The sequence below is a fragment of the Carya illinoinensis genome, chromosome 11 (assembly GCF_018687715.1).
Source record: "Carya illinoinensis cultivar Pawnee chromosome 11, C.illinoinensisPawnee_v1, whole genome shotgun sequence".
NCBI lineage: Eukaryota > Viridiplantae > Streptophyta > Magnoliopsida > Fagales > Juglandaceae > Carya > Carya illinoinensis.
In genome coordinates this window covers 42103217-42125606 of record NC_056762.1, presented here as the reverse complement: position 1 = coordinate 42125606, position 22390 = coordinate 42103217, and the positions used below count along the sequence as shown (strand labels likewise).

General features: G+C 33.4%; 3 protein-coding genes across 3 annotated transcripts; 1 reads left to right on the top strand and 2 right to left on the bottom strand.

The window, feature by feature from the left end:
* Positions 1-1775: 1775 nt before the first annotated feature.
* Positions 1776-5985, top strand: LOC122282561 (organic cation/carnitine transporter 4). The gene is made up of 2 exons (XM_043094497.1): positions 1776-2486; positions 4568-5985. The coding sequence occupies exons 1-2, from the start codon at positions 1874-1876 to the stop codon at positions 5758-5760; spliced, it is 1806 nt and encodes a 601-aa protein (XP_042950431.1). The 5' UTR covers positions 1776-1873; the 3' UTR covers positions 5761-5985.
* Positions 5986-10582: 4597 nt separating this feature from the next.
* Positions 10583-11380, bottom strand: LOC122280776. The gene is made up of 2 exons (XM_043091793.1): positions 10889-11380; positions 10583-10762 (listed from the first exon to the last, which is right to left on the bottom strand). The coding sequence occupies exons 1-2, from the start codon at positions 11236-11238 to the stop codon at positions 10702-10704; spliced, it is 411 nt and encodes a 136-aa protein (XP_042947727.1). The 5' UTR covers positions 11239-11380; the 3' UTR covers positions 10583-10701.
* Positions 11381-15605: 4225 nt separating this feature from the next.
* LOC122282647 (organelle RRM domain-containing protein 2, mitochondrial) lies at positions 15606-19547 on the bottom strand. The gene is made up of 4 exons (XM_043094590.1): positions 19311-19547; positions 16757-16825; positions 16573-16679; positions 15606-15976 (listed from the first exon to the last, which is right to left on the bottom strand). Exons 1-4 carry the CDS (start codon positions 19459-19461, stop codon positions 15878-15880), a joined length of 426 nt encoding a protein of 141 aa, XP_042950524.1. The 5' UTR covers positions 19462-19547; the 3' UTR covers positions 15606-15877.
* Between the last annotated feature and the right edge of the window lie 2843 nt (positions 19548-22390).

Here is a 22390-nt window from a genome sequence, read left to right as displayed (position 1 = left end):
TTGAGAATTTATTTGCATATATTCGTACATAGAATGCAAGAAAATTCATTAAAACTCTAGTTTTTCTAGCCTTTTTAGAAAATGGCGACTTCTCCATCGCAAGTTTTTCTCTCTTATTTCTTGAAATCCTCGCTTTATCTCTTGGATCTCGTTAGATCCTTGTATTGCTGCCATGTACTGCCCACTGAGTCCCACCCCGTCGGCCTCAACGCCACAAATCTCCCTATACCAACCACTAATGTACGGTGGCAAGCCCTTTCCCTTGGCTTTCAGCCCTCCCATCGCTGCCATCAATTGCCTTAGACCACCACAACCCATGTCCAAGCCCCACCTCCATTAACCACTACCTATGTCCCCTGCACCAATGAGAGAATACAAATAGAAAATGAAAAAATAAACAAACTTGAAGAAAGAAGACAAAGACACAAAGACCTAAAGAAGAGAGAAGATGTAGAGAATAGATATATCACAACACTTAAATAAAAAACAAAAAACTCAAAATTAGATCTCGGATCATCTTAAAAAAATACAAAAAATATATAATTTTTCACAAAATTTATACCCAAATTGTAGTGGTACCAAGAACGGAGAAGACCAACTCCTGCTCTTTGAAAAGGGTTGCTAGCTGATGGGGAGAGAGAGAGAGAGAGATGAGAGATGAAACATCACTTCACATAGTATCTTAAAGCTAACAAAGGTGGACACGCGGAAAGTAAATCACAAAAACAAAGACAAAATTGTAATAAGATCCAACCACACAAATAAATCTTGTTTCTGTTTACCTCACATAATATCTTAAAGTTGACAGAAGTGGACATGCGGAAAATAAATCATAAAAGTAAGAGAAAACCGTAATAAGATCCAACCACACAGAAATATAAATGGAAGAAAGAAAGTGTCAAACAAAATTTACTATTTATTCACATTCATTCATCGATAGGCTCTTTTAAGTATAAGGAGATATAGGGTAACATTATTATCCTCCCTCAATTTTCTCACTTGGTATGCCTCCTAGTGTAAAGTACACTTTTTTTTTTCCTTTTCATTTCAAACATTTTTTAAGCATGTTTAAATATTTTTAAAAAATAATAAAAAAAATATTAATACATTAATAATCACTTCTTTAATCAGCAAGCAAAAAAAAATTAAAAATTAAATGCATGAGAGGTTAAAATGAGGAGGTAAAATGATGGAGCATACTAGCATTATTCATACATACATACATATAAATATATATATATCTCCCATGTATGTGCTTCTTTATGTTTTATTTTTCTCCATTCTTGATACAAATTGGTCAACATAACCTATCTCTTTCCTCTTTGTTGGAGATGTAATTAATCTGGTTGAGTCGATCCATATGAGAGGATTTTTGGACCGGATCAAAAATTTTGATCCACTTATTTTTTACCTTAAGACCAGACCGATTACACTTATAGACGGGTCCAATTAGGTCCGAGCCAATGCAAAATGGACCAACATATAAAAAAGCTCTAAATCATCTTATAATGTTTATTTCGGCCTAACATACAAAAAAATCCAATATTTTTCTTTTATTTTATTTTCTTAGGAAATAAATTAAATGATAAAATCCAACATTTTTCCTATTTTCATTTCCTTTTATTTATAAAAAATATTTTAGCTATAAATAGATTATACAAAAATAAACTCACAAATTTATATAACTTAATGTCTCATGTCAGGTTGTAAATTTATTTTCGTTATAAAATAAATCTAACAAATCAAGTTAATATATAAATTTGCATAATCTCTATTATCTCTTAAGGTAACACTTTTTCATAAATTCCTACTCGTAGGAATACAATATTGAATATGCTTTCCAAGTTGCAGCTTAGGCCCCGAACCAAAATAGATGCCCAGAACATTCCTCATGATCATCACCACACCCGCGGCCCCTTTTAAACCTTTATCCCAGTCAATTCCCTGCAAAATCAAAAGGCCATTCACTCCCTACCGGCCTACTGTCCATATATACAAACACCTCCTATTCCCTACGGAGAGAAGAGAACCTCTTAATTCCATAAATCACCCAGATATGACTGACGCGTCAGCATCCGATCCTGTCAACCGGAGCTCCGACCTACGGTCACCCCTGCTAGAGCCGGAAAAATATCCCGAACCCAAATCGGGACACGAGAAGCTCTGCATCGATGACATCCTCCAGAGATACTGCGGCGAGTTCGGGCCATGGCAGCTGAGGCACTTCGTGTTGACGAGCCTGGCTTGGGCTGTGGAGGCTTTCCACACCATGGTCATGATCTTCGCCGACCGCGAACCGGGGTGGACGTGCACGTCCAGTTTGGGATGCGACGTCGCGGCAGCCAGCGTTTGTGGGCTCAAACCGGGATCGTGGGAGTGGAACGGTGGGTTGGGAAGCTCGACGGTGGCGGAGTGGGGATTGGTTTGTGGACAGAAGTATAGGGTTGGGCTGGCTCAGGCCGTGTTCTTTGGCGGCTGCATGATAGGTGATCCCTATCTCCACGTCTCTATCTTCTTAATTATTTATTTATTTTGTTTGTTTGCCTGCCTGCCTGCCTTCCTTTATTTTGTATTTGAGATTTCCTAAAATTTTGGACCACCAAGCTGGAATGATATATTATAACGATACGTGGGGGGATGAGAAATAATTTTTGCAAATTTAAATAGATAATTTTTATATGGGTAAAAGATGATGGTCTAAAGATTGATGACCGATTGTTTTTTACTTTTTTTTTTCTTTAAATATTAAGAAATATTTGTTTAATATTTAAGAAAACAAAACAAAAATAAATAAACAAATCAATTCAATACATTTCTTAACATTTTAAAAAAATAAACAAAAAAAGAACAGAAAATAAAAATACATCTATCGGTGCAAATACTCGGTAGACCGATAGCATTTCCTTTTACCATGCTTTTATTATTTTTCTGGTCTAAAATTATTGTCGGGCAAACATCATCACGAGTAACGTCTTAAAATTATTTTGCAGGTGTTTTGTAAGCATGACTCTTATTTTATAAAGGTTTTTATAATTAGGTAATTAAAAACAGTTGAGAGTAAGTACTCCAATAATTAATTATGAGGATTATATATAGTTTCAATCAATTAGGTGGTCAAGTTAGATTTAGACCGAATAAGAATTAATCATCCATCTATTTCTTCAGGGATTTTCTTTTAATACAAGACAATAATTAGAATTTATTATTATTCATAAAATTTTCATCTCATCAAGCCGGATCTTTCTTACTCGACCATCTTATCCGCTTAAGTATTGTCTTCTACTACTCTCTTTTACGTATTGTCTTCTACCATCCTATCCTGATCTTAAGTAGTACTATTTAACTGGTAATGGTAATATTGGCTAACTCTTATGTACAAAGACAAAGACAAGAGATGCGTATGAGAGTAGGGAAAATAAAACGTGAATAAAGGGAAAAAAAAGGGAAGGGGGGGGGGGGGGGGGGAGCATCCGAGGCTTTTGGATAAAGCTATAGATCGATCAAGTACTTCAGTTGTCGGTTTGTTTGTATTCTTTTGATTTGTAGATCATGGCAAATATCTCTTGTTTTGTTGCACATGTTCATGAGCACATGCATGCGTTGGTCATCAACACCTTTATGAAGAATGCAGCATGGGAAAACCTTTATGATCTTTCTGAAATGTCAGTCTGCATTTTAACTTTAATGCCACCGAAGATAATATTCTAATCTGTCAAGGATGCTATTATTATTCTTATTATAAATCTTCCACCTATATATAATAGTTTTTCAAAGTACCAAGTGGGGGGGAAGATATCATTATCTGATCAATAATGTTTTGTTCTTTCCTTTATTTAATGGCCATGTTAATACGCACAAAGTACTCACTGCTTAGTGCTTGTCATCATAACATTCATGACACTGATCAGAGTACTGACTAAACGAATTATGGATAAGTATGATCATAACATCGATGATAATATTTTTTAAAGTTACGGTGCTGCTCATCCCTCTTGGTATAAAATCCCCTAATGTCTACTTCATTTGCTGCTAACGACCCCTCTTCTGATCAGAAGCGAGGCCACTCTCACTTAAGCTTTAATCAATGCCCGACAAGCGAAGAAAATAATAAAAAGATGCCTGCCAAGAATAATGGAATAATGTCACGGTAAACAAAGTCAATAATGTCTGACAGGAATTATTATAATGTTTTCAGTATTCAACGTGAATAATGTCACAGCAATATAACTAGTGTAAGGCCCCGCATGCAACATTAGTTGATTAAACCCTTGAAAACAAGAAAACAAAAATAATTAGGTGCGAGGTACATTTGTAGACAGACGTTGTGGAGTACTACATGATAATATTAATTGTGCGTGCATATATATGAAATATATTCATAACCCCACGCATGCTAGCTGGTCATGTATGATCAAAATTATCAAATTTTCCTTAATTTATAATGCCAATGTAAATGAGATTATTCGCCTGATTAGTGCTTAGTACTAATTTTTTTGCAAGCTAATTGAGTTTACAACAGCATGATATCACGACTGACATGATTATTGTCTCGTAATTTCATTTTCAGGTGCTGGGATATTTGGCCATCTTTCAGACTCCTTCCTGGGTAGAAAAGGTTCTCTTAGAGTAGTTTGTATCTTAAATGCCGTCTTTGGTTGCTTGACAGCGTTTTCCCCAGACTACTGGACCTACGTCTTACTACGCCTCCTAACTGGTTTTAGCACAGGCGGCGTTGGCCTTTGTGCTTTCGTCCTAGCCACCGAGCCCGTCGGCCCTTCAAAGCGCGGGTATGCCGGGATGTCCACATTCTACTTCTTTTCAACCGGAATCGCGCTACTCTCTGGTATAGCCTACATTTTCCGGTCATGGCGTGCTCTCTACATTGCTTCCTCCATTCCCTCCTTTCTCTTCCTCGTCACTGTCCTTCCTTTTATCTCTGAGTCTCCAAGATGGTATCTCGTTCGAGGAAAATTAACGGAGGCCATGACACTCTTGCACTCCATCGCTAAATACAATGGAAAGCACCTCCCCGATGGAGTTTTTCTGGCACTGGACGAGGAAGCAAATAACAGTTCAAACTATGAACAGACCTGCAAGCAGCAACTGGAAACTAACAAAGCAATTAGTGGTTCTCTCGTAGATGTGGTTCGCTCACCAGTCACTCGCATCCGTCTTTTTCTTGCCGTGACCATTAATTTCCTGTGCTCGGTTGTGTACTATGGCCTTAGCCTAAACGTTGTCAACCTAGAAACTAATCTTTACCTCAACGTGTTCCTTAATGCAGTAGCCGAAATGCCGGCATTTACGATCACAGCAGTGTTGCTGGACAAGTTCGGTAGGAAGCCATTAGCAATAGGGACGTTATGGTTCAGTGGATTTTTCTGCTTATTGGGAAGCTTAATGAGAAGCGTGGGGATATGGAAGGTATTGAGAATGGTTTGTGGGATTTTGGGAATCTTTGGAATGGCTGGAACTTACAACTTGCTGTTCATTTATACGACGGAGCTGTTTCCAACGGTGGTCAGAAATGCAGCACTGGGATGTGCAACACAGGCGGCGCAAATGGGGGCAATCTTAGCACCGTTCGTGGTGGTTTTAGGGGGTGGGTTGCCGTTTGTGGTGTTTGGAGTGTGTGGGATCGTGGGAGGGATGCTTGCATTTTACGTGCCGGAGACATTAAATAAGCCTATGTATGATACGATGGCAGGAATAGAGGATGGAGAAAGTGCTGATAGATCAAGTACTGTGTCAAGTTGTTGATATAGGGTGTTTACCTTCTTTCTTTTTTTCCCTTCTTTTGACGAGAGGTTGTTTTCTTAAGAGTTCCGTCGTTCATCTTTGACAAAGAGTTACGTTGCAGGGAAGCGGGTACGGTTTCCCTTTGTGACGTGCGAGCTGTATATGTATTCGGCTGGGCATATGGGCATGGAAATAGTTTTTACTCAGAAATAAATAAGAAAAATTCTATATACAATTATTTTTATATATTTTTTTACACATTATACTGATATAATTAGTTGTGTATTAAAAAAAGATCGATACAGTCAATCACATCGATAAAGTGCGTAAAGTGTATGCAATGGTGACTGTATAATGATATTTTCAAGCACGGTGGAGACACAAATTTTATTACAGTTCTTATTAGTACCCAAATAGACTATGCATTATTCTCATCTTAACACTACTTCCTTTTTAGTTGCAAGATTCAGTTAATATCAATTCAGTTTAGTTTATTTTTAAAATAAGACTAATGTCAAAGCACCAAACTTTTAAATTAATAAACTTATCTTAACTTAAAACTTGCTTATAAGTGAAACTAACAACTTTTTTTAACTCAACATATTTTTATACGTAGGATCCACAACCTTTTTTAAGTTTTTATAAATAGTATTAAATTCAATTTAATATCTAAATACATCTAAACTCATTTTAAATAGGCCACACATAACTCACTCCACCTACTGAACTCACTACTATTTATAAAAAGTTCAACTCAATATCCAAACGCAACCTACGTGTCATTTGGATCAATAATATACATGTTGCATAAAAACCTTATAATAGCATTTTTCTATTAAAATTTCTTATATAATCACAAATTTAAATCAATATAACATCTTACAAAGAAACGACAATATTATCAGATATTTGTGCTTTAAGACTATCTAATAATTACTTCAAATAACAATGGAGTCCATTCAAAAGAAGCCTATGAACTATCAGACTAATTGTACCTTAGAGCATTCTCATCCGGTTTCTCATAAAATTTCCTATAATTTAATTCAAAATCACATTTTTTCAAATTTATCTCTAAATTTTATTCATCTTTTAAAAACCTCTTACATCATATTCCTCATTTCTATCTCTATTCTATTAAATAATATTTCTTTATTTTTTTAGTACTTTTTTCTCTCTTTCATTTATAATCTTAACTGCTAACTCTTTTGTCTTATTAGCCTATCCGAATCTATAAGGAAAGAGATTTACCAGGAAAATAAATCAATTGAATATTGGAAGTCTCCATGAAAAACAAAATGGGTGACAAATCAAACACCCAGAGGGCTTGCAAAAACATTATTTTTATGAGGATTTTAAGGGTAGGAGAAAATAAGTAATAATTTAGACGCTTTTATTAGTGTCAAATGGATAACTCAACGGCAATATAAAAGACCCAGTTGCAGGGAAAACAAATACAGCTTATGAAAGAAATTAGAAAGAAAAAATGAAAAGGAAAATAGAGAAATTTTCTGAATATAATATACTCGGTAGAGAAAGAAGACTTAGAAGAGGCCAGATTCATCCTTTTGAGCCAGACAGTTTCATTTCATTACAAGCACCAGTTTTGCCCTCCAGATTTGGCCCAGAACACTTTCAGTTTCAGGCCTCCCAAACTTAATCCACGCCCTTAAACTAGGTCAATTTGCATTACCCTATTAACTACCCCGCGAAGTCCAGCCGAAAAAAAAAAAGAGGGAACGATATACAGAAAAAGGGATACCGGAGCAGGTAAGTTTGACCTATAAATTAGTATGGGGAAGGAAGAAAGGTCACAATCTGTTCATAGTTAGAAAGGCCTACCAAACATTACGGCAGGTGGGGGCTACTTGATCTAGCCCTCTTCTTGCAGCAGAAGTCAGGCCTGCGCACGACTTAGGGCAGCCCAACCACACAGGCTTTCCAGAGGTAGTAGGGGCAAACGTCCTCATCACCCGCCAAAAATATTGAAAAGGGACTCTCTTGACGACGATCTATCTAACTTTGCAAAAGTTGGGATTACACGAAAACTTAATAGATCACGAGGAAGTTACTTCTGTATATATTTTTAAAGAATAAATCTATTTACAAGCCTATTTATTGATACATTAAACATATTATTAATCTAAAAGTCTATAATACTAACTTACATAAAAATTTATGGGTACTTTTGACTTTCATTATAAATATAATAGATGGCACAATAAATAACATGTTAGACATTAGATTTGTAAATGGTATAATTTATTTTTTAATCCAAGCCATGGTAGTCATGTATGGTGGTTCCGAACCACAGGAAGTGGAGACATCATGGTGGTCTCGAGTATTGTTCTTCCTTCCCATGTCTAAAGTGAAAAATAATATATCGAAATAGGGTATAGTCTCAATGTATGGAGCAGCTTGGTCGACAGTTTAGGTCATGGGGCTAAGGCCAATCAAGCAATTTGTTGCAGTGGTACATATATAAGAGAGGGAAAGAGTGAGTTCATGATTATTTACTTTTTGTGTGGCAATGGATGTTAGAATTCGTCTCGTTTGGCTATTCAGTTTAAATGAGATGAGTTGTTTTGTTAAAAGTTAAATAAAATATTATTATAATATAATTTTTTAATATTAATTTTATTTTGAGATTTGAAAAAGTTGAATTGTTTATTATATTTTATCTGAGAATTTGAAAGTGTAATATCTGGATTAAGGAATTTAGAAATGTTTTTTTTTAATTTTTAATTTTTTCATTTCTAATTAAAAATAAGAAAAAATTTATTTATAAGTCTTATTTCTTACCCACCCAATGCACTTTGATGTGTGGAAGGCAGGTATGCTATAAAATTATTGATGTTTTAATTTTTTTTTTTAAGATATAATGGATTTCGCTATAAATAGTGTGTCAACGCATCAGTTTAGGTGTAGCAAAATTAATAAAAAAAATCACATATTTTAAATGACTATTATTCAAGTACTTAAAATTTATCATATCAGTAAATATAATTAAAAATTAATAAAATTTAAAATGAATAACAATATTGCCAGTCAATTAAGCAACTAATTAATAAGCGATATGTACGATGTTGGATTACAAATAGTGATTAATCGCTCAGTTGGCAGGGTATAGCACTATAGCCCAGCTCCATAACAGATTGTGCTCCATGCCGAACAGACGTGCTGACATTGTTAAAGATGTAGGGATTTTGTCGATTTTGAGATGTATTTAACGTGTGAAGTAGATTAGATATGTTTTAACTATTTTTTTATATAAAATTAAAAAAATAATAAATCTCATTAATAATTAATTTATTGTTATAAGGATGGAATAATGATAAAAGTCTTATCAATCAACAATGTTGAGTTAAAATGAAAAAAATGAAGTTATTTCGATGAAATAAATTGTGTTTGGATTAAGATTATATACATATGTACGAAATTATCTCAGGTGATCTAGATCGTTTACCACCCAAATGGGCTTTTTAGCTCTTGTTTGAAGAATGAGTTGAGATTAATTTTTTATAAATAATAATAAGATAGTTTATTAATATTATTGAGATAGTTTGAATTGAATATTGTTTAAACTTTAAGAAATAAGAAAGAAAAAGTTGAATAAAATATATTATAAAATTAAAATATTATTATAATGTTATTTTTATTTTAGAATTTGAAAAAATTGATTTTTTTTTTTTTTAAGTTTAGAGAAGTTGTAATAATTAATTTGAAAATTTTATATATAGATATATATATATATATATTTATATTTGTGAATGTTTAGACAACTTGTGCGCACCTCGACTAATCTCACAAAACCTTAAAATAACGGTCAGATAAATCTCCAGTGTCCTTGAGAGAACTTGAATCAGTAACCATTAGAGAACAAACTCAAGGCCTGAGCTATCCCTCATGATTTTAAAATTTTTTATTTAAATTATATTTATGAAATAAATAAGATAAGATGAGATGAAATTAAAATTTTAAAATAAGATCTATTTTCAAATATAGTATACCAGTAACATGTGTTCAGTCCTGACTGCTATATAAAATACAAATCAGTGAAGAAAACAGGATTATACTAAAACATATAATATTATAAGTGAATGCTGAATATATAAAAAGAGAGAGAGAGAGAGCACTCCTGCCATACAAAGTTACTTTTTGTCTAAACGAAGATTTGACTTAAGAAAAATTTAGTTGTAAGTGTAATTATATATTAATATGTATATTAATTTTTTATGATTGATTAAAAAATAGATTTAATTAAAAATAATATTAATTTAAATTTTAAATATAAAAAAATTAATATTTATATATATATTAATACGTAATTTTAGTTATACTTAGTAAAACCCTTTGAAGTAAGACCACACAGAAATACACATTAATCATCAAGTTTATTGTTTGCTTCGGGTGTTCAACACAAAGGGGCCAGTAGGAGGGAGGTCCCCACCACTCATCCAAATTCAGCCTAGATTTCACAATCTTGCACTCAAAAGATAGATTACCACATCAATATCATCACATCATCACCACTTGGTATTTTCTTCAAATACAATTGTAATGGCATTCTTTCATTAATATTAATACCATTTTTAATTATCATTCTTTCATCTTTATTAACACGATTTACAGTTAAAGAAATAATCAATCTTTTTAATAACTTAGTGCCACTACAAAATAATAATAATAATAATAATAATAATGCGTATAAATAAGAATATAATTAATAATAAAAATAGCAAATTTATGGTTAAAAATTAATGAAGAACATATTTATCAGTTTATTCGAGTAAATTTGGAGGAAAATTCTCTGCAAGTTGAATCCTTAGTTGTAAAACAAAATACGTAAATAAAATCCAGGAAAATTTTATAGGAATTTATTTTCTAAAGTTACGCTTTCAATCCATAAAATTATTTACAAGCTTTGGATATAAAGAAAACGAGGAAACCTCGAGTGAACGCTAATCAAAACATGAACGGAGTCGGAGCGAATGCCGGAATGACAGTCGGAATATGATGAGTTCGCCTGCAAATATTCACCACCAATAAGAAATCCTCAACTATGTTTTCTATTGATCAACTAAAAGTTTAACAGAAACAAAAAGGGTGCCGGCCCGTGACCGTGGAGAATTAAAAGGAACGGTTGTTTTACCCGTAATCGTCACCGTAGCTACGGACATGAACTCCGGTTCCGGACCCACTCTTCCTCTTCGCAGATCTCCGAGCCTCAGATCCAGAATCATTGGCGCAACCGGCTTTCTCTTTCTTCTTCATCACCACCATCGCGTTGTCCTCGGCGATAGCGCACAGAGACGGCTTCCACTCGGACTCGGCCGCCGGCTGGCCCAGATGTCCCCGCCTCCTCCGCCGATTCCTCCTAGTCGGAAAAGACGGGGCCAGGCACTTCGTCTCCTCATCGTACTCCGCTCTCTCCGGCGCCGTTCCCTGGCCCGAGCAGGCAGCGGATCCACAGCACGATACAAATTCCAATAAGAACTTCATTCCAACAATATATGAGTCTGTAATCTCTCAGACTATGATAAAAGAAATTATAGGTGAATCCATTGTAGGAGAAGTAGAGGTACCCTCCTTGTAGCCTTAATTTTCTCCATCTGCTATGCTACGGAACCAGAGGGAGAGTAAGCAGAAGTTTTATAGAGGGTCGATTTTGTCTTTATCCGTAAGTGCATAAAATCACCCCTAGTTTTGTGAATTTATTTCGAGCGTGCCCATGAATTTGATGGGTGGATGCGCGGCGGGCCCGGCGGCTTGTTAGGATACTCCACACATTAAGGAGTGCTAATTACCTTTGTAGCATGTGTCATGTGTACCTATCACTACATATGAACCGTATTCTCGTTCTATTTTTATTGAGATTTTTTCTTAATAAGAATTGAATATATTTAATATTTATATAAAATATATTTTAATAAGAATCTTTTTTTTTTTTGTTAAATGATTATAAGAGCAAGACTTGCATAACCCAAACGATATGTACCATTATTTTTTTAATATTTTTTGTCTGATATTTGTTTTAAAAAAATAGAATAATATGCTAAGTTGCTGATATTTATTGCTGAGATTTATAATGTTCTAAAATCTATTTATAATATTTAGTTATTTTCCAAGAATATAAAAAGTATTTAAAACAGAAAATAATAGGGAATGATCATTTTGATGTCATACCATTAAAATGGATGGTTATAAGAAAAGTTTTAATAATAAAAAATCTCACAATAAGTTGGAAGTATTCTCTAATTTATATAATAATTAATTCCATCCATATAAACAGATGAACTATCCAATGTTCATTGTCGACGATATATAGAAGCCTTAAATAGATGAGGTCCCTAGTGCATATGAGTTATGAATAATACTAGTCCCACAGCTCCCAGCTCTTGTTGGGAGCTACTGTTGGCAATTTATTTTATTTGTTTACTTCGTGGTTAATAAAGTGTTGTCTAATGATATTATAAATATCTTTTTAAATTTAAAAGTATTAAAAAAATACATGTAAAAAAATTAAAAAAAAAAAACACGTCAAAATAACTAATAGTAGCTACGAGCGGTGGATGTAGTGCCACCCTATGATGAGTTATATTTGCTAGACTACCTAACTCAATAAAAGCATCAAAAGAAAAAGAAAAAAATAATAATATTATTAGAGTTAGGTTAACAAATTAGTGGATGTGTGTATCTTTAAGAAAATATATGTGGGCCTTTCATATATATATATATATATATATAATTGAGACACGAAATTGGATGTAGATTCCACTTAACTCTTTTATTGCCGAGCCTTTAGTTTAAAATATCCATAACGCATGAGTTTGATTGGCGATTGATGAAGAAATCTTGCAAGTATCGTTAAAGAGGAGAGAGAGCTTTGTCTTGGAAGCAATTTGGGTGACGTGGGGTTTTCAAGTTCTGACATAATAAAGTTTGATAAAATGAATTAGGTTAAAAGTCTTTTTTTTTTTTCTTTCTTTTTCTTTTTGTGATGGGAAATCGACTCGACCATATCTCTCCCCTTTTTACCTTAACATGATACATCATTTTTTTTCTTTTCCTCATTGACATGATCATACGTACCTTTCACTTTGCCATTTCTTTTCTTTGTATATTCCAAGCAAGTTAACCACGTGGGTCAGCTCCTATGAAATCGACCTTGCATGAATTCAGTGACCCAATTAGCATCTTCTCTCCTCTTCTTCTCCTTCTTCTTCTTATTCTTCTTCTTCTTTTTCCTCTTTAAAAACACAAATATTCCCTTCAATAATAATTATTATTATTAGTATTACTATTATTGGTAGTGGTATTGGTGTGTTTGGCTTTCACTCTTTGTTATTGCGTGTGCCTGCCGCCAATCAGCCGTCCTCCATATAATAACCCATAGAAGAGTCAATTAAATGGCAATTTGTGATATAGAGTAATGTTAGTCGATCTCTCTAGTCTCCTTATACCATATTTTTTGAAATTTTTAAATTTTTTAATATGTTTTTTTAAAATTTTTTTAAGTTTATTTTTTTTAAACTAATCGAATTGTTTTATTCATTATCTATATATTAAATATTAGATAGAAAAAATAATAAAAATTTAAAAAAGTACGGTGTCTCATGTATCCTTCGGATTTTTATGAAAGTTTTCTCGTAAGGTGTGGATGATATTCCAGTTTTTTTTTTAATTCACTTTCATGGAGTTGACCGAGTTTTTGGTCCATGTGCAATTCCAAAATTATATTTACCCAATTAGAAAATGCCTGCGCTGCTCACACATTCAGAGCATATTTAAGAATTGTTAGTAGCATTGTTGTCATGTATTGTAGCAAACGTGGAAAATAAAATTATAACCACCATAATATATGGTAAATGTGTCGGCATGAGGAAGTCAACCATTGCATGCATTGCAAAAAATAATCCCTTCTTCATTGACAGAACTAACGATCTATAATCCCGTCTACGTGCCGTCCAGAATGGGGACTCCCCTAGCAGTCCTGCACGAGTGTCCTAAGTCTGAATGACCAAAATATCCCCGAGTCCATCTTCGATCAAAATATCGATGGCGTGCTGTATCTGAAATCTTGAAAGTGTACATAATAAGAACAAACTTTCACTCTCCCTTATTCCGATTTTCCAAATTTTTAGTATAAATCAAAAAACCGTAGTGGCACAAACCAAACATTTATTTTATTTTATTATTCAAAAAGAAAAGGGTTAAAAAAAGGGATGAGTTTTCTACAATATCAGTCTTGTTGTACGAGAAACAATCTGAAGAGGAATGGAAACAAATAAAGCTATAGAAAATAGAGATCTCTCAGAAAATCAGAAAACCAAAAAAAAAAAAAATTAATAACAACATTAACGAACATAATTCAATACTAGAGTTGAAAGATGACCAAACAAGCCATCTTTGGTATGTTTTACCAGAGATGCTGGAGGGACGGTATAGAGCTCTCTCATGGAAAGAAATCAACTGATCTCCCGTAGGCAACTCACAGAAAATAATAATAATAATAATGGGTAAATTTTGGGTACTTTTTTTTAAAAAAAAAAGAATGTAATCTAGTATTAATATATATATAAATTTATATTTATTTAAAAAAAAAAAAAAGATACGGAACTTCCACATTTTAACTATTAATAGCGTTTCTCAAAATTGATGGTAAATGTCTAGCTGGGTACCTTGTGACACTGAAATATTTCATTTTCTTTATTCTCAGGTACCTTTGAAAGTTTATCCGACATACCCAATATTCTTAATTCATATTAGGAAGTAGGTACAGAGCAAAAGTACTTGCATCATTGGCGTCGTACGACAAATTCTTGTCCATCACATATTTCATTGACATTTTGTGTTCATTTAATTTATAGAAACACATTGTCATAGCTTTTGGAACTTCAAGTTCCTTGCCAAATGTTGCTGATTTTCCCTTAATTTCTTTCCCTCTATAGAATACCCTGATCCCTTACCAGTAGTCTTTTGTCTGAGTCGAGGAACAGGTGTACACTTGCAAGCTTATAAGAAAGCAACCAGTGATGATGATATGCAGTAGCCACGATAAAATTGACACCAACATCAAATCAAAATGTCATGTGATGTACATATGGGCTAGGTGTCGAGAAACGAAGATGAATTCATTCCATTTCATCGACTACTTCAATTCCCTCCAAACACTTCCATCTAACTAAAACGATTTCTTTGTCCTAGTTTGATGACAATGCACTTGAATTCGAAATATCCAACGTTCAGTTACTTTCAGTTTAGGTTTTGTTCTTGTTTGCTTCCACGGCAAGGCAAATCAGGTGCCCTCTTCCCTCGAAAATAATGAGCTTGGCATTTACTCACTACTTTTCCACCACGTCTTTAAGAGATATGATGAAATTTATTGAGCATGGGGCCCATCTGATAGTGCTTCCGAGAATAACCTAATCAAGATTTCTTAAAGTTTCTATCCAAATTCTAGAGTGATGGGAGAGCAATTGAGGCATCAAAGTGTACTTTTATAACATTTATAACTACTAAAATAAAATTTTCAAATACCATTAAATGCTCAGTAAATACTGTAAAGTCCACTTCACGTTTCTCTCACGTTAGCCCCAGAGATCTTAATCCAGCCAAATTTATCACCTAACTAAAACTATTGCATCTGAAATCAAGTTTCCAACCACATCCACAATTTCTACTAAACAACTAACCTCTTGAATTCATTGAGAACAAATGAAGAAGTATAGCCATAGGCAAAACCAACTGCTGCGATCTTCTTCTTCTTTTTTTCCATTAAAAAACCAAAAGAACATAACAACAAATCTGACGTAGCCTTCAGCATTTCCATTGACGATGCCAACATTAAAACAGCTTCACCAGATCAGTAAACAACATGAAGTTCTACAAAATGTTCATAAATAGCCAATCCAGATCTTGCCACGACAGTCGCAACATATAACAGTTGAAGACTCGTATTTTTCAGTTTGATCTGATCAATTCACTTATAAGGCTAATATCCACCACAATTTAAAACTCTTGAGGCCATAAAAAACCAACCATCCCGACCCCTTTAGAAAGATACAGAGCCATGATTCATAAATGCTATTTGCAGACCAAGTCAGTTTCATGAATGACAAACTTGTTTCGTTTAATGGAGTCACTGACGGAAATATGGAGAAGCCGTATTGTTCTCAGGTGGGCCAGGTGGTTGCCTGGGTCTTGCATACTCAGCAAATATAACCCAACCATCAAGAAACTGCACAACACAAACAGAAAGAATGATACAATTACCAATTTTGATATAAGTATATATTTTACCAATGGAAGCAATTAAAGAAACAAAAAACCAACACCACCAACAGAACTAGGAAAACAGAAACAAGGTTGAATAATCATTATCGCCACCGTTCACTTGCCATGGTAGCATATGGTTCTTTCTTTCTATAAATTAAATATTGAAAAAATGTGCCTTAAAGTAACTTAATTCTTCTCCAGGAATTCATGAAAAAGTTAACTAAAAGATTCCATGACTGTACATTGTTTATCTCCATCTCAATAGGACATTGTAAATGAAGACGAAACATTTCCTCAAGACCAGAATTTATACATCAACATAACAATGAACTTCACTTTTCAGTGGGTTTGTGCCTGAACCAGGAGCACATTTGTTCATATATATATTTTATTGGTAATCAAAAAATTTTATTCATAAGAATAGGCAAAGCCCAAGTACACAGGGAGACATTTGTTCATATATTTAATTGACAGAAATATTGGGGCATCTTGATGTTCAGAATGTGAAGTCATAGTCACACAGCTTTTAACTTCTCAAGGGAACAATGTCAAACTCACCTTCCCATCCATGCCCTCGATACCTTTTGCAGCATCTTCTAGAGTAGCATACCTTACAAAACCAAAGCCCTTCGAATATCCCGACACCCTATCGGTCACAACCCTAGCTGTATATGGCAAAAAGTAAATCCGACAGTTTGCTGGTGATCAGAAAAGTAGTAGCATAAATAACAAGAGAACAAACCATGCAGAACTTCACCAAACTGGGAAAAGGCTTCTTGAAGTTTTTCTGTAGTGGTACGCTTACTAAGCCCTGTAAATAGAACAGAAAGAGAACCTCATAAACCTCACCATCACCAACAAAAGTAATCTGATCATCCCAGTCATTGACAAGTCTGCTTAAGATGATTATAAGAGGTTGAATGTGATACAGAGAGATTCAATGAAGCAAGGTCTCTCCAACTTTTGTTTTTTCGGTTTTTTTTTTTTTTAATTTTTTTTTTTTACAAGTAATAAGAATTTATTAATCCAAATACTTAGGAAAAGCCCAAGTATACAAGAGAAAAACCATTTTTTTTTTTTATAAGTAAGAGAAAATCCTATATAGAGAAGGGAAAGCATTCTTCAAAGCAACATCGCCACACCCTTCCCACCTCAAATCTCAAATTTCTAAAAAATCTCCCCAACCATTCCAGATAAATTTCCAAACACCCACACCATACACCACTCTTACTTCATTTGAGCACCAACCTTCCCAAATACTCCCATATTTGACATCAATAAACATTCCTCCACAAAGCAACCCCTTCCTGATGATACCGCCACAACCATTTCCACAAAAGTGCCTTATTGAAAATTCTCAGTTTTCTAACCCCCAATCTTCCACAAGATAAAGGGGTACAAACAATTATGTTGTGATCCCCAATTCTCCAACTTTTGTAAGCAGCATAAGGAATATAAGCATGCTGTGAAAAGAAATTAAGTATCAAACAATTAAAACCATTGAATCTTGACAGCATTTACAATAGAAAAATTTAATAGACACAATGAATACTTGACAAGGAAGAAAAAAACGGAGAGCATGGAAGACAAAAAGGAATACATCGTTCAGTTCTAAATTGATTTGAAGGGCATCTTGGTTCCCGTTCTTCTACGAGAATTAATTTGTTTGCCTCAAGACTTGTATTCTCTTCTCATATATATTTTTTATAAGTGTATTCTCTTCTCATATAATTTGAGTCTGTGTAAAAAGTTAAACTTTACAAAAGAAGATGAGAAATAATGAGGGTGAAAGCAACAAGAGAGAAAAAATGAACTATGGCTACTTTAAGAAGACATAACTAGCCAAGCTTCAATTGTTATGCCCCCTCAAAAGGAAGAGGGGGGAGGAAATCATCCCATTTCAACCCAGCCAAGTCAACTAACAGCGGTCTACAAAAAATAAGCAAACTCAATGGTCCAAGCATTAAGCAACAGTTGCTTTGCACCAACTATGTATCATAGGCAGAAAAGGCAACAAGATATAAAAGCACAACATTCCCTTCACCGAAGTATATCAGCTAAGGATCCATACAACAATGAGTACCAAATATCTACAATCTGGAAACACAGATTGCCTAGTTGCCTGAGGCACAATAGATATAATTTCCACCCTAAGGCAAAAGCCTTAAGGTTGGGCATACCCACAAGCCATAATGTCACAAATTCCATTCCTAGCCCAAAAATCCAAGACCTTTTCTCAAGTCCAGTAACAATTCTGTGCAACAGCTAGACTGACACCAATTAGACATCCAAATACATATACTTATAAAAAAATAAAATAAAAAAAGACATCCAATACATATAATTCTATCGGTCCATACCCTCCACTGATTTATATTTTTTATTAGTAAAGCTTCAACAATGAACAAAAGAAGGTGTTGCCTGAGTAAACGGGGTCGGGGCCTATACATGAGCAACACCAAGCAAAAAGAAGAAGAAGAAAGAATAAGGAAGTCCTGAAAATTAGAAAAAAGGAACTGATTTATATTTTTTATTAGAGAAGCTTCAACAATGAACAAAAGAAGGTGTTGCCTGAGTAAACGGGGTCTACACATGAGCAACACCAAGCAAAAAGAAGAAGAAGAAAGAATAAGGAAGTCCTGAAAATTAGAGAAATGGAAAACCAAACCCTACATTGATTTATACTAAAAAATTAATTGGATCTATAACCCCAAGGTAATGGCTAGTTAAAGTAACAAGAGTATTTAAATGAGTAATTATTTTGTGAGCTACACAACAGATTGAGACGCCCAATAATGAAGAGTACAATACAATAGAAGCAGGGTTTCCTTTCATGATTTTCTTGTTCTTGTATTGCATGGGGATAATCTTCATGTATTTTTTTTTTATAGCTATCTTCATGTATTGAATGGGGAGATAATCTTCATGATTTTCTTTCAGCTTTTCCTAGTTTCTAGCATGTATTTAGGTGTTTCTGCTTGTATACTTCCGTGTACTTGGGCTATGACTATTTACTTGTCTTAATAAAAATTTTTATTCCTTATCAAAAATACAAAGAAGCAGGATTTCCTTTCATTTCCTACATCTTTTCAGGAGGCAAACACAGCATTGAAGGACTCACAAGAAGTGAATCACAAAACTGAATGTCACCAAATTCTTAGAGAAGAAAACGTAACAACATGAACAAAACTACGATAACCCAAAAAAAGAAGGAAAATATGACATAAATGAAAAAATATGACAGAAATAAATGGTAAAAAATGAAGATAAAGATAGAGAGAGATTAAGAGACGTGCCCGAGACGAAGAGGTTGGTGCTGGGCTCGGCCTTTTCTCTCTGCTGAGCCACTGCGGCTGCCGACGGGGGAAAATTGAAGGCTGGGGTCGAAGTTGAGAAGAAACGCCTCAAACCGCGAGGCGCAGCCGCAGCCGCTGTTCTCAAAGCCATGGCCTTGGGTTTTACCTAAAACCCTCTCTCTACGTTCTGAGACTAAAGATTAGGATTTTTTTGAGAGAGAGATTTTACGACAAAATAAGACCATAAGATAAAATAGAAGCGGAAGTAACCGAAATTACCAAAGTAACCCAACAGTTTTGTAAGTCAAACTGTCAAAGCAAGCATACATTGGACAATAACTGGGCGTTTGTCCGATAACTTGACTTCGAGGTTGAGTTAATATTGGGCCATTAGAATCAGCATCATATTGGGCTACTTCACAGTCTTCACTAAGCCTAGGTGCAATCCCATCCACATGGTTCAATGTGGGCCAAGTATCTCATTTCCAACAACCTTAGCCTTTAACGGTTCAAGATTTTATTTTTTTAAGAAATACGGAGACAGTATATCAATTTTATTAGGAAAAATTTAATTATAAGTACAATTATATATTAATATATACATCAATTTAATATAATTGATTAAAAAGTAAATTTTATTAAAAAAATAATAATTTAAATTTTAAATATAAAAAAATCAATATTAATACACAGATTAATGCACAACTTTACTTGTACGTAACAAAACTCATTTTATTAACAACTCTCTTATAATGGATGAATCTCTTTCACAAGCAACAGAAGAGCTTTATAATTACATAAATCTCAAAACCAAAGTTCTAATAAAATCATATATTTTAAGAAAGACTAATACGTATATTAACCATTTCAAAATATTTAAATAAAAGATATAAACAAAATATTCAAAGTTATATTTTCATCTAAAGTTTGGTTTAAACCAGATTTATCAATAACCAAAAACCCATACAATTTTTTAGGTAATGGTCCAAGAGTTCAGTATCCATGTCCACCGTTGTGTTGTGCTTAGATGCCTGAGTAGCTTTTTTCAATTCCTTGAAAAAGGAAAAAAAAAGAAATTGATAAAAAAAAAATGTCTCCACAAAATCTCATATTTGAGCAAAAGCAAGATTTGCTATCTACTCTTGGGACTTCGGCAAAAAATCCTAGGCTGTAGAAAACTTAAAGTTTCATTAATTAAGCTTGAAGATTTGCAAGTCAAAGGTAATCGGAATATTATTATATAGAGTTTCACATACTTAGCGTGGTGACAAGATTTACGCAACTCATGAGTTATTATCTTTAAGATTCATTAATGACCAAGCAGCAAGCTGGTTTACATGCATATGTTTTCTTATAATATATTACATGTGCCTAACAACATGTGACCTGGCCTATTATATATTCACTTAACTAATTATGTTATTATATATGTTTGGGGCAAAATGCGAACATGATCAAATTAATTATATTATAATCACGAGCCACATTAAACTTTGATTTAACAAGTCTAAATAATCCTCATTTTTTTAAAACTTTATAACCATTTTATTGTTATATATATAAAATATATATATTTATAACAATGATCTGAATAATCTGCATGTAGATGAAGTATAAAAATAAATACAAAGCATATTGGTCGATAATTAAGGAAAGGCTGTAACAAGAAGTTGGAACAAGGCGAGAGTGATTGAACTGAACACAAAGGTTATGAATGAACGAGGACAAAGTAGTAGGTATTTGGATCCATCAAATTAAAAAAAAAAAAAAAAAAAAAAAAGAAGTTGACAAATCTTGATGATTATAAATTAGCTAAACTAATATTCATGGCGTTGTGGGGCTTTGCATTTAATCATTTTGTAAAAGATACCGTGCACGCATATCCGCCATTAATATTATAACTTTTTTTTTTTTTTTTAAATATATAGCTAGAGACTAGAGATGATAACATTTTTCTATAACGAGTATGCCTGACTTTGTTTTTTTAATTAAAGGATTTGTCATATTCGATCAATAATCTCTAATAAAATCTGAAATGCAATTATGCATGTGATTAAAAAAAAAAAAAAAAAAAAACACAATGTCATATTAAAATCAATATGCATAAAGTTGACGATCTTCACATGTCATCGCCATTATCTCTTTCCCCACGCAGTTCATGCACCAACAGGCAACAACCCATTTCGATAAAGATAGGTCTACCGCCATCTAAAGAAAAGGTAAAAGAGAGAGCTATCTAAGCCTATTGTTCTCCCCCAAATAGGACAACATCTATTGAAATATGGATATATTCACTTATATTTCTTTATAATGCAATTTAAAATCGTTCATAGGGTAAACATTTTATATTATGCATTGAGTTTTTATTTCATTATTGAATTTTAAATTATTTATAAAATAATATAATGTTTTACGTGCTTTTCTCTTGTATGACTCACTTTATAATTTTTATATATTGAGAGTGACAATTAATATAATTCACACGACACATTAGATCGCGTACTCATCTCATAAATTTGGAACAAATAGATAAATTAAGATAGCTAGCTTCGTTTCAAAAATATTTCTAGACATATAAAATAACTCAATAAATAACCTTGTTTCTAAAATGCATGTTAATTACTCCTCATACGTCGCATGATAAGTTCCGTGTTTTGTGAGAATGGCATACGACCTAACTTTACCTACTGATATAAATATATATATTTCCGAATCAAGCAAATTTATAAATAAACTAAATTGTTACATGATATAAGATTTAATGGAATGAGAATATCCCATAATAATCTCAAAACAAACAAATGCAATACTCGTGAAATAATTTTTTTTTTAAAAGAGATTTGGAGTCAAAAATTAGCTCATATCCATTTTTCACTAAAGGGAAATGGTTTTTGAATAATTTGATAAACAGATTATTAGACTAAAACTAAAAGTTGCAATGAAACGATATGTACTAGAGCTTGTTTGTCTGGACTGGCTAGGAGTCTTCCACAACCGTTTTGTCTCAATCATCGGTTAAGAAAAATAAAAATATAAGAACGTACTAATTGAAAGATGCATTGATACATATGTTGACATAG

Bases quoted from the DNA above. Each gene is read 5' to 3' on its own strand.
- LOC122282647 (XM_043094590.1), bottom strand. From the start codon at position 19,461: ATGGCTTTGAGAACAGCGGCTGCGGCTGCGCCTCGCGGTTTGAGGCGT. The intron at 16,826-19,310 runs GCACGTCTCTTA...TTCTATTTACAG, and splicing joins CACCAACCTCTTCGTCTCGG to GGCTTAGTAAGCGTACCACT. The intron at 15,977-16,572 runs GTGAGTTTGACA...TGTGTTGTGCAG, and splicing joins TCGAGGGCATGGATGGGAAG to TTTCTTGATGGTTGGGTTAT.
- LOC122280776 (XM_043091793.1), bottom strand. From the start codon at position 11,238: ATGAAGTTCTTATTGGAATTTGTATCGTGCTGTGGATCCGCTGCCTGC. The intron at 10,763-10,888 runs GTAAAACAACCG...GAATATTTGCAG, and splicing joins AGCTACGGTGACGATTACGG to GCGAACTCATCATATTCCGA.
- LOC122282561 (XM_043094497.1), top strand. From the start codon at position 1,874: ATGCCCAGAACATTCCTCATGATCATCACCACACCCGCGGCCCCTTTT. The intron at 2,487-4,567 runs GTGATCCCTATC...TTTCATTTTCAG, and splicing joins CTTTGGCGGCTGCATGATAG to GTGCTGGGATATTTGGCCAT.